Genomic DNA, 13734 nt, shown 5'->3' on the forward strand with positions numbered 1-13734 from the left:
GTGCGTTTATTGAAAACGATTGGACGAATCAACTTGAATTCCATAACTTTTTGTCAACATGCTCTGAAGATGATCTGTTTCAATTTTCGTGAAAATCGGAGCAACGGCCTAGGAGGAGTTCGAAAAAGTAGGTTTTTCAGAAAATTCAAAATGGCGGGAAAATTTGCATACCGGAAAATGACATCATAGGGTGAAATCGAATCGGCTTGAGCCAAGGAATCCGATGAAAAAAGAATTTTGTTTCTAGCCCTTAGGGGTCAAAAGTTATAAGCATAAATATGAGTGAAACTTTGGACAGGTGGTGGCGCTAGAGGGATTGAGTTAGAGGCACCAAATTTGCTATAGTGACAGCTCAGACTGGCCTCTATGAGTGTGCCAAATTTCACAACTTTTTACCATACGGTTCTATGGGCTGCCAGAGACTCCTATGGCGGAAGAAGAAGAAGAAGAAGAAGCAGAATAATAATAATAGGAACACTAACGATTTCAATAGGTGCCTCCGCACCTTCGGTGCTTGGCCCCTAATTATTTATTTGTTTCTTGATTTATATATATATATATATATATATATGAATGTGATAACTAAAATATATAAATGAATGTGGTAACTAAAATAATACACACACACTACCTTGTAAAAGTTATTATTTTGTAAATTTGCTCAATAAAAAAATAAAAAAAATAAAAATAATACACACACACACATACATACACATACACACACACACACACATACACACACACACACACACACACAAATTAGTTGCGTTTTTACTCTCATTTGGTTTTTGTGACCTAGTGTACACACACACACACACACACGCGCACACACACACATGGCTGTATTTCTTTTTCCACCCTTTGACAGGAAGTGGGTGTCTTTGTTTTCTTTGAGCGTTTGTAGAGAAAAGGCTCTATTTTACCCTCTTCATCTCATGGTTTTCCCTCTAGGGTCCTGCTTGACTGTTCCTGTCTGCTTTTGCACTTCTGCTCAACTGAAACAAGTTCACACTGAGAGCTAGAAATTTGTAAATGTATTTATTATTAATAATGTACAGTTTTATTATTGTTAGTTCATTTTGATTATATAAGAAGTGTTTATATATATATATATATATATATATATATATATATATATATATATATATATATATATATATATATATATACATGACCCTGGACCACAAAAGCAGTCATAAGTCGCATGGGTATATTTGTGGTAATAGCCAACAATACATTGTATGGGTCAAAATTATCGATTTTTTTTTCTTTTATGCCAAAAATCATTAGGATATTAAGTAAAAATCATGTTCCATGAAGATGTTTTGTACATTTCATGCCGTAAACGTATTATTATTATTAGTAGTAGTGGTAATATGCATTGCTTAGGACTTCATTTGGCCGACTTTCTCAATAAAAAAGGTGATTTTCTCACTATTTTGATTTGTTTTGCACCGTCAGATTCCAGATATTCAAATAGTTGTATATCGGCCAAATGTCGTCCTATCCATACACCAATGGAAAGCTTATTTATTCTGCTTTCAGATGATATATAAATCTCAATTGAAAAACAATTACCTTTATAACTGGTTTTGTGGGCCAGGGTCACATAGAGTTCCACAATATTTAGCTCCGCCCACACATTCTTGCTTACATCAGCAGAAAGGAAAACTCGTTTCAGAGTGTTTGAGCTGTGCACAACAAGACCATTTAAATTCCAGGTTTTATCTACAGGTGCCGAATGTTTCTCACATGTATGTGTCTTTGTGTTTTTAGGATAAAAAGAAATACCTGGACATCATTCATTCGTACATGGAAGTGCACGGCACGGTCCACGGCACCAGTACGGTCCACCTGCCGGGTTACGTGAAGAACCACGGCATCCTCAGCGGACGCGACCTCCAGTTCCTGCTGCGCGAGACCAAGGTGCGTTTTAAACTGTGAGACTTGTATGCGGCATCTACAATAGTTTATTCTGGGTTTCTCTCTCGAATGCGTAGCTCAGTGTGTACAGCTCACGTACTTGAAGATCTACCACAAGAGAGGATGTGCTCTCACTGCTGTTTCTCTGAAGTCTATCTCAGCTTCATTTCCTCCGGAATCAGCCTTTTTCCTCGCTTCAAGCTCGATTTTTAACTTTCCTGTTGTTTCAGATTCATGCCGCTTCATTTTCATCTGGTCTTCAGACTGCTCCGTCAGTGCTGCGACTGATTTACAAATAAGCAAAGTCACCGAGACTCATCCTCAGACATGCAAATGTTGTCTAGCCTCGGCCCACTCCACAGATGATAAAGAAGGCTCGTTTCTGTCTCTGTATCTTTCTCTGGCTCTCTTTCAGCCTGTTTGTTCAATACCTCTCTGCTGCCACCTGTTGGTAAACAATAGAAGCTCAACAACAGAACTTATTATTTTAATAATGATTATTATTATTCATTTATATATCAAAATGATAAATACTGATATATATGTTGTCATATTATATTGTTAATATTATATTATAATAGTTGTTATTTTGATTATATAACAATTTAGTAAAATATGTAATGAGTATTTTATAATGCATATAAATAATAGTAATAATAATTTCATAATTAATGTTTAAATTTTAATATACATGATTATATTTAATATATTAAAACATTATTTAACATTACTTTTTATTATTATTGTTACTCTAGTATTATTATTAATAATTTGAATTGTAATCTATATATATATATATATATATATATATATATATATATATAGTCTTTTATAATACATATAATTACAAAAATATTTGTTATAATTAGTGTTTTGTTAATCTGAATTTTAATCATGTTTTATTATAATAATTATTAATACTTTTGATTATATATTGTTTTAAGGAATTTAATTAAAACGCATTAGAATAGTTTTTATTCATATTAGTAGATTTAATATCTTACATTATGATATTCAAATAGTTAATTATGAGTACTGAAGAGTAACTGTAATTCTGATAATAACTGTTAATATTAATACTAATATTAAACTTCATATTTTATACTTCTTTTATTAACTACATTGTTGTTGTTATTATTATTATCGATCATTTTGATTAGATAAAAATGTAGTTACTAATTACTTTATTACTAAAGTGTTGTGTCCCAAAACATATAACTATAATACATTTTTGTATATAATATTTTAGAACACTATTCTTCTTATTATTAATGATGATCAATTTGTTTGTGATTTGAACAAATTAACAACATTGTAATTTTATATGACAAATAAATAATTAAAATATTTTATTATATAATTAAAACAATATTTGTTATAATTAGTGTTTTATTTATAATAAAAATAATAGTACACATCATTATTTTATATATTTAATGTTATTTTTGTGAGTCAGTTAAAGCTTACTTAGAGAAGTAGACGTTTAGAAGTGAAACGACATATTTCCTGTCCTTTTCATCACTTTTCTGAAGTAAATGAGGTTAAACTAACATTATTCATGAATGATTCCATGAATGCTGCGTTAGGGGTTAATTTGATTGGTCGACACAAGCGTGTCCCTGTGAGCGTGTGGTCATCTGTCCGTCTGAGCACAGATCAGCCATTGTGTGTCCAGTGAAGCGCCTCATGATTGTGGAGGTCTGGACGGGCCGCGCCGCCTCTGCTCTCCGCATGGAAACATTGGCTTAAGTCATCTAGATGAATTCAACACTATTATACGACGGCTTGAGACGGGGATCGTGTATCAGCGACCCGGCCGCCCGTTCTCGCCGTTGATTATAATTGGAGCTGGCGTTCTGAGGTTATGATTAGTTTTTAGCGCGATCGCAGCAGTGCCGCTGTTTAAATGAGAGTTTATGGCTGGCAGATTCGCTCTGCCCTCATTGGCTCTGGGATTGGGCTGTCAGGTTCCCATCAATGGGTCGTTTGTTTGATGTTTCCCTCCGAGAGCTTGTTAAAGTGTCCCAGAAGTCCCGGATTCCATCTCAAGAATCTGCTAAATACATCTCTCCTTCCAAAAACAGCCCTGCTCCTGCTGAGATGAGAATTATGGATGAAATCAGGCCTGACTTAATGAGAAGAACAAGAAACTTTCATTCGTTCAAGCTTACGTTTGACCGTAATAACACATAAATCATCTGTGAGAGTGTGTGTTAGTGGTGTTTGCTAATCGAGCATTACTTTATTATCGCTCATACTTGCTCTTATGGATTTAAACAAATCTATGTTAAATTTAAGTATGAAAATGAATGTTCAATCGGAAACGCATTGCACATGCTAGAGACATATATATATATATATATATATATATATATATATATATATATATCTATATATATATATATATATATATATATATATATATATATATATATATATGCATATATATATGTATATGCATATATATATATATATATATATGCATATATATATGTATATGCATATATATATATATATATGCATATATATATGTATATGCATATATATGCATAATAATGCATATATATTAATATATGTATATATTTTTTACATTATAAATATTTTTATTCTAACAATAATAAAACTGTCAGAATATTTATATCTAATGCAGTATCAATATATTTAGATCTATTTACATTATAATTAACTTTATATGAATCTAATAATAGTGATATGTAATAATAATAATAGATTTAATTTATAATGCACTTTTCATTCAGAAGAATCTATCAGTATATTTATAATGCAATATCAATATATTGATATATTTGTACATTAATTAAATTGAATATTCATATAACAATAATAGTTATATGAATTAATCATTTCATATAAGTGCTATTATTATTATTATTATTATTATAAGTTGTTGTGATTTTATGTAACAATTTATATATATATATTCATAATTATATACTAATATGATAATTTAATATTTAGGCTTGAGCTAAATTTTCGTATTAAACATCTCATAAATGACACGTTTCAGTGTTCAGAAATCAAAGTTAAATCTTTGTTACAGAAACAATATCAATATATTTTTTGTAATATAATTTATTCATGAATAATACATTTACAAATTTAAATTGCCATTATCGCATTATCACCACATAAATGAAGTGTTTCGTGTTTTCTTCTACAGATGAGGATTAATTGACTGGACTCTGTTTCTTCTCCAGCTTTTTGTAGGGCTTTCCTTTCCTTACGAAGGCCCCGCCCCTCTGGAGGCCATAGCCAATGGCTGCGCTTTCCTGAACCCGAGGTTTGATCCGCCTAAAAGCAGCAAAAACACCGATTTCTTCAAGGGCAAGCCCACGCTAAGAGAGGTACGTCATTCTTCTTCATTTAACAGTCACTTGCTGAGTTTTTGCTGTTCAACATCGGTGTGTCTGACGTCTGTTTGACCTTTGACCCCAGCTGACCTCCCAGCACCCCTATGCTGAGGTGTACATCGGACGGCCACACGTCTGGACCGTCAACATCGAAGATCCTGCAGAGGTGGAGAACGCCATCAAAGCCATCCTCAGTCAGAAGGTATATATAATAAATATAATAAAGTTTATTATAAATATAAGGAATGTAAGTATAATATCAATAATTTTTTATTTTACATTACAAATAATACGTTATATATTCATACAATAATCATTGTAGATATGCTTTTACATATTTGTATAACATAATGCTTTATAACATATTTAACATTTGTAATAATATTTATTAGATGCATATTTTATTTTCCATAAATAAAATGTTAATATTGTAAATGTATATTTTAAATTTCTTAATAGAAATTGTATAATACACAAATATTTTTGTACTTAAATTTTAAATAAATATTATTTATTAGATAGTTATTTTAATTTAGTTTTCCTTTATTTTCCATAAATAATGAATTTATGAAAGTATTACTTACATTTGTTAATGTAATTTATATAAATACTATTTTATATAGTATGTTGTAATATCTACAAATATTTATTAAAATTATAAGGAATATAAATATGTCAATATATTACTTTTGTTTTGCTTTGAATAATAAATTATGTATTAATGTTGAACTAATAATTTTCATAAAAGCTTGAGCTAAATTTACATGTTCATGTGTTTCAGTCCTCAGAAGAGAACGTGAATATAATGTAATAAATAAAATATTATGTTTATTATAAATATAAGGAATAAAAGTATACAAATGTTTTTATATTTAGTTTTGCATTACAAATAATAAATTATATTAACATAATACATAGCAATTTAATATAGTATTTTACATAATATAATATACATTTTAATAATAGTAATAATAATAAAAAAACGAATATAATATCAATATTTTAATATTTTGTTTTACATCTATGAATAATAAATGATATATTAATATACAGATACATTTTTATGTATTTATAAAAATCATGCAAAGTTAATAAATTGCAATTATTTCACAATACACCCTAATTCTCTAACTCTTCTCTTATTTGAAGAGTAAAACATTTATTTTATTTATTTTAGTATTTTTTGAGATTTTAGTCATTTTCTCTCGCTTAAAATGAGTTTGTTTTTTGGACAATTTTGTAGACATTGTAGCAAATTTCGGACATACAATGAGGAAAAAAAGTATTTGAACATTAGTTCTCCCACTTAGAAATCATGGAGGGGTCTGAAATTGTCATCGTAGGTGCATGTCCACTGTGAGAGACATAATCTAAAAAAAGAAAATCCAGAAATCACAATTTCTTACAATTTCTCACTATTTATTTGTATGATACAGCTGCAAATATGTATTTGAACACCTGAGAAAATCAATGTTAATATTTGGTACAGTAGCCTTTGTTTGCAATTACAGAGGTCAAACGTTTCCTGTAGTTTTTCACCAGGTTTGCACACTGCAGGAGGGATCTTGGCCCACTCCTCCACACAGATCTTCTCTAGATCAGTCAGGTTTCTGCCCTGTCCCTAAGAAACACGGAGTTTGAGCTCCCTCCAAAGATTCTCTATTGGGTTTAGGTCTGGAAACTGGCTAGGCCACGCCAGAACCTTGATATGCTTCTAACAGAGCCCCTCCTTGGTTATGCTGGCTGTGTGCTTCGGGTCATTGTCATGTTGGAAGACCCAGCCTCGACCCATCTTCAATGCTCTAACTGAGGTTGTTCCCTAAAATCTCACAATACATGGCACCGGTCATCCTCTCCTTAATACAGTGCAGTCGCCCAAATACAGCAGGGTGTTCAAATACTTATTTTCCTCACTGTACCATAGTACTTTTTAAGCACAATTCACTCGATTTCTGAATCATTTTGACTGTTTAGGAGGTTGGGTCGTATTGAACACGTACACACTAATTTCTTATGTTTTTCTTCCTCTTTTGTTTCAGATCGAGCCGTATCTGCCGTACGAGTTCACCTGTGAGGGGATGTTACAGCGCGTCAATGCTTTCATCGAGAACCAGGTACCTGTGACCGAGTGTTAGTAGAGGAGATATAAGGTGTTTGTGTGTGTGTGTGTGTGTGTGTGTGTGTGTGTGTTTGCGTGAGAGTGTTATTTGACCTGACATGCCTGTAACGATCGTGTGAAGAATGCACGCTTGATCTGTTGTTCAAACTGTGTGTCTTCCTGCAGGATTTCTGTCACGGTCAGGTGATGTGGCCTCCTCTGAGCACCATGCAGGTGAAGTTGGCTCCGGCAGGGAAGTCCTGCAAACAGGTGTGTCAGGAAGAGCAGCTGATCTGTGAGCCCTCCTTCTTCCAGCATCTCAATAAAGACAAGGATCTGGCCAGGTACACACACACACACACACCTCTCCATCCAGACAGCAGAGGGCGCTGGTGTAGTTCACATGGCTTTTATTGACTCAGTTGATTTGCTCCTGCTGAGGTATGGTGGGGTTTGCTCAGAACTTGCATCAGGTTTTAAGTCTTTTTCTAAACAACTTGACCATTGGTCTCTTTATAAAAACCTCATATTTCCACAGAGAATATTGAAATGTATAGTATTTAAGTTTTTTTTATATTGATGCACATGATTATAATTGCTTTAATCCACATAAGTTATTTTTATTTGATTATTTTAATGTAAATAGTTTATCTGAATATTTATTAAATAAGAATTTAGAATTATAATATTAATTTTGTTAAGCTGTATTTTGTAATATGAAAATATGTCTAAGTAATAAATTTTTAAAATATTTATTTATACTAATATTTATGTTATTTAATATTTTGTTTATTATTTACCTATTTTAATGTAATTATCCTTTTTTTCTCCATACATGTGATTTACATATTTTTATTAAATCATATATATATTTTATCATTTTAAAATATAAATATTTGAATACTTATTATGAATAGTATTTATTAGATAAATTGTATTATATATTATATTTATATAAAAAACATTTAATTAAAAACATTTAATTTCTAAACACATGGGCGTAGATTACGCGGGGGACACGGGGGACGTGTCCCCCTCACTTTTAATAAAATGTATTTTCGTCCCCCGCACTTTTACTGGGTCTCACCGATCCTAGTCGACCCGCTCTGAGCGGGATTCGAACCGGCGTTACCCTGTGCGGGGGCGGGCAAGTTAACAGGGACGCTAACGACAGCCTTTTCTAAACTCGGTTGATAGCGCGCTTCTTGAGGTCAGGGGCAAGTGTATTTACATAGAAACCAATGTGAATACATCAAGATTTAAATTTAGAGACAAAAAATTATCTATGCATGACCTGTAATTTTTTCCGAATCTTAATATGAGGAGGGCGCTCTCACAGAAAGTCCAAAAGTGGATTCGTAATACCCAGTCACGCTGGAGCAGCAGCTGAAGGAAAACAATCGTTATGAGTTATGAAACGTGACGACGACAATCAGACGATTGCGACAATATATGCTTTGTGTGTTTTTCAAGTCATCTCAATGTAGGCTATTTATTGACAATAAAGTATCATATGAAAAATGCAGTTTTTTTAATGTTTAGTATCTTCTGCTCACCACGGCTGCATTTATGTAATCAAAAACAGTTAAAACAGTAATATTTTGAAACATTATTACAAATTAAAACCGCTTTTTTTCCTATGTGAATATATAGTAATTTATTCCTGTGATCAAAGCTGAATTTATCATCATTACCCCAGTCTTCAGTGTCACATGATCCTTCACTAATCATTCTCAGATGAGGATTTCATAATCAAGAAACATTTATGATTATTATCTGTGTTGAAAACAGTTCCCAAAATGTTGTGGAAACCATGATAGCCTACATGTTATTTTTCAGTATACTTTAATGAATAGAAAGTTCAATGGACAGCATTTATTTGCATTTATTAAATAAATTATCTAATTTGTAATATTACAAATATCACTTGTGATCAATTTAATGCATGTCTGATCAATAAAAGTATTAATTTCTCTCTTTTTTAATTTTACCACAAATGTTTAGAAAATTAAGCATCACCATGAGCAGCACAACTGATAATAATCCTAAATGTGTGTTGATCATCAGATCCTCATATGGGAATGATTAGTGAAGGATCACTGAAGACTGGAGTAATGATGATAAATTCAGCTTTGATCACAGGAATAAATCACACTTTACTATATATTCACATAGAGAACAGATGAGTTACATCAGAATATATATACTTTTTTTACATTGCATAAAATCTATGGAGTCTTAATGCAGAAGTGTTTGTAGTATATAAACCAATCATAAAATTGGCACACACAAAAAAGAGAATAGGAGAATAATATTATAGATATTAATTATTGGTTATTGTTCAGCAGTGTATTTGATATCTTGCCCAATTAAAAGCAAGAGATGCGATAAATTATATTGGTCCAACAAAAACAAAAAAAACAAAAAAAAATGGTATTACGACATTTCTGTCCCCCTCACTTCTGAAAAGATGGCTACGCCCCTGTCTAAACATAAATATTATTAGATGCATATTTTCTTTGTTTTCCTTTATTTTCCAAGAAAATATTTGTATGTATATATATATATATATATATATATATATATATATATATATATATATATATATATATATATATATATAAAATGTTCTCTCAGTTTCTTTATTAAAAAATATTTTTTATTTGACATTTTTTTGGGGGACAGGTATGGTGTGGAGTGTAAGACGGTGGAGTCCGCCAATGATATCGTCATCCCGGCCTACAGTGAATCGGCGCGGCACTGCGTGTTCCAGTCCGACTTACTGCTGTTCAGCTGCGCCGGCGCTCATCAGTCCCTCACACGCATCTGTCCCTGCAGAGACTACATGAAAGGCCAGGTGGCGCTGTGCAAAGACTGCTTATAACACACGCACACCATCGCAACCCCGTACTGGACAGGTCCGGACTGTTACGTGCAATGCGGACGGTGCCAGGGTTCTTACGTGTGCTGATGCTATTGGAAGAATTCTGAGAAATTCAACTCTTGTTTTATCCCATACACACACGAACAGAGACGTCTCAAACTGAAAGGTGTGGCAGCTCTCGGCTAAGAGAAATTGATCTTGCCGAAAAACCGATGGATGGAGAGGGAAGAAAACCATTTATTTTGCTGGATTTATTTTATTTCCGCAAACTTGAACAGGTTTCTGCCTGGCATACTTGAAGCGGAGTGCAGGGAATCAGAACTCTACACTGCCACCTGCAGGCACGGAGGAAACACTGTAGTGACATTTATCACCCCGGTTCATCGTTCTGCTCTTTTTCTTTTCTCTGAAGAACCAAGTTTCCTAGTCCGACTCTTCGCGCTTCTGAAAACTTGTTTGTTTGTGTGTGTGCGAGTGCGCTTGTTGTTTTAAAGTCGCGGGGGAGCGGACTTGGCAAAGAATCTTCCCCAGTTTAACACTGTAACGGACGTTCCACTTACTGGCTCTTGACGTGTAAATAACAGACACTGAACCGTTCCCGTTTATTCTGCATGGTAGTTTATTTCCTGCAACTTGTAACAGCACATGCTAACACTGAGAGTTTTCAGTGTTGGTCACTCGCAGTACTGCCAGGTAAGATACTGTAGTGAACACACACACCGCAAACCAGTCGGTATAAATTAAAACACAAACCAGTTGACCAAACTAACCGGTAAGGAAGCTAGTAGAGTGAGTTTGACTGAATTGGGTCACTTTTTGCTATTGTGTTACATGCCAAAAAGTGTCTCAGTTTATATATGTGGATAAAGTAAATACCAATCCAGTCAGATATTTCTGTAAAATTTTATCTTTATTTGTGTAAAAAAGATATCTGTATAAAAGCAAAGTGTACGTGGATAGAATACTTTTTTTTTCTTTTTTACTTTGTGTTAAAAACAGATTGGCCTTCTCAGTTTTTATTTTAAAACGCCTCTTGATTTATTTTATTTTATTTTTTTAGGGAAAAAAACAAAACGTTAAAATAATTATTGTTTTGGAATGAAAATGCACTATAGCGAAGATTTGACACCAGATATTACAACACACTGTACAATTGTTTTAAAGTTTGTTTTTTAATTTATTTTGTATACAGATCTTTATCTCTGCCTGTTGATTTTTATGTCACTATTTATAGAAGAGAAAATTCTTTATAGAGGGAAATATTATTTATCAGACTAATTTAAATGTATGCGCACATGCTTGTCCAGAGTACTGTCCGTTGAGCTCAATTTAGATTTGTTTTTAAAAATCATTGAAAACTATAAAATGTTTACCTGTAAAATGTTTCTTAACATTATATATATGTATGTATGCATGTGTGTTTGTGTGTGTGTGTGTGTATATATATATATATATACATATATATGTATATATATATATATATATATATATATATATATATATGTTTGTGTGTGTGTGTGTGTGTGTATATATATTAGGGCCGGGACTCGGATTAAAAAAATTAATCTAATTAATTAGAGGCTTTGTAATTAATTAATCGAAATTAATCGCATTTTAATCGCATATAAATATTTGACCTGAGAACAGTGATAAGTTATTTTTCACATGTATTTTTAGTATCCCATTGAATAATGACTGAATACATAAGCTTAATCAACAAAATATTGTTTATTTATTTCAGTCCAGCAGACCAGCGCAATGTTTGTCATTAAGTTTAGCAAAAGCATATTTGTGATATCTGAGGCTCGATGTGCTGCGGTGATACCCAAATTCCTTGTTGTATAGCTTGCACACTACCATGCTCTTGACGACGCTTCCATTCTTTCGTTTTTTAAAACAAAATTTCCCATCCACGGGGCCGAGCAAAGCAGTCTCATCAGCTTCTTCGTTCATGTTCACTCATGCCCTGTGTCTCAATCAGCTCCCTAGTTCCCTAGTCAGGGCACTGATCAGGACATAAGTCAATGGGCTGACTCCCTGATCAGTGCCCTGACTACTGAACTAGGGAGCTGATTGAGACGCACCCATGGTTTGTTGTCGTGACTCCGGAGCGCTAGTTGGTGTTCCAGTATAATCGGTCCGTCGAAACTGATTTATTGAAAAACGTCCCGCGTTGCAAAAATAAATGCGGTTAAATTTTTTATTTTTTTGCGTAATTAATTAACGCGTTAAAGTCACGAAATTAATTAATCTTAATTAACGCGTTAAAGTCCCGGCCCTAATATATATATATATATATATATATATATATATATATATATATATATATATATATATATATATATATATATATATCGATTAATCATGAATAATCACAATCAAATAAGTTTGTATATATATGAATGTGTATATTTGTTATGTATTTATAAACACACGCACATGCATGTATATATTTAAGAAATATTTGCAGGCATATACTGTATTTATTTATGTATGTATGTATGTATATATATATATATATATATATATATATATGTATATATATATATATATATATATATATATATATATATATATATACATACATACATACATACATACATACATACATAAATATATATATATATAAATGAATATAAAAAAATCTCTTAAATAAATACTTGCATGTGTATTTGTATATATATACTTAATGCATAACTTATTTTAAATGCGATATAGATTTGACAGCAGTTGTGTGTGTGTGTGTGTATACATACATACGCACATACACACACACAATTATATATCAATAGCAAAGCATATCATAATTCCCTTTATTGTCGATACTCTGGACAAACGTTGCAAACCGTTTAATTGCAAAAGCCAGCAAAAACCTCATTTGATGTTTTTATCCAGTGTATGATTTCTGTAAACATTTGCACATTTGTAAATATAGATGGGTCTCTTCTAGTTTTCCACTCTAACTTATACGATAGTTTTACGTTTCTGCTCTTTGTCGAGATCTGCGCGTTTGTACGCAAGCCGATGGTCTTCAGCCAAGCTATTGTTTCCTCTCGTTACATGATGTGCCTTCTGATGGTTGCTAGAACTGTCCGGTCTGTTTTCCTTTATGAAATAAAGCATTGAATGCGGAATGCTAGCTAGCTAAAAGCCGAAACAGTAGTTGAATAGCTGAAGTAGAGTCGGCATTTTAGCATGAAATAGTTTTGCCAAACGTTTGGTGGTTGTTGACTCACAAAATCACACAATCAAACAAATGTATCTAGTTGACTAAAGTCATTACATTTGGTTTACAGTACGTTTCGAAAGTGTTTGTTTGTACGGCTTAGCTGTAACTATGGTCTCCGTTTAATGACCGTCTCAAACGTTTTACGATATTAGATTAGTCTAATGAGAATTGTGGCCAGTAATTATGTTGGAAAGATTGGAATGAAACCCACATTTTTTTCACTATTGTT

At 32.4% G+C, this 13734-nt stretch overlaps 1 protein-coding gene across 1 annotated transcript in view; it reads left to right on the forward strand.

Annotated features, from left to right (window-relative positions):
- mgat5 (alpha-1,6-mannosylglycoprotein 6-beta-N-acetylglucosaminyltransferase) overlaps positions 1 to 11729 on the forward strand; it is an 88251-nt gene extending 76522 nt beyond the window's left edge. Inside the window, exons 12-17 of the mRNA XM_067415688.1 lie at positions 1777 to 1926; positions 5142 to 5288; positions 5380 to 5496; positions 7334 to 7408; positions 7579 to 7736; positions 10078 to 11729. Of these exons, the coding sequence (XP_067271789.1) occupies positions 1777 to 1926; positions 5142 to 5288; positions 5380 to 5496; positions 7334 to 7408; positions 7579 to 7736; positions 10078 to 10276 (846 nt within the window). The 3' untranslated portion in view covers positions 10277 to 11729. The remainder of the gene's footprint in view (positions 1 to 1776; positions 1927 to 5141; positions 5289 to 5379; positions 5497 to 7333; positions 7409 to 7578; positions 7737 to 10077) is intronic.
- The last annotated feature ends 2005 nt before the right edge of the window (positions 11730 to 13734 follow it).

Source organism: Pseudorasbora parva, chromosome 14 (assembly GCF_024679245.1).
Source record: "Pseudorasbora parva isolate DD20220531a chromosome 14, ASM2467924v1, whole genome shotgun sequence".
Taxonomy (NCBI): Eukaryota; Metazoa; Chordata; class Actinopteri; order Cypriniformes; family Gobionidae; genus Pseudorasbora; species Pseudorasbora parva.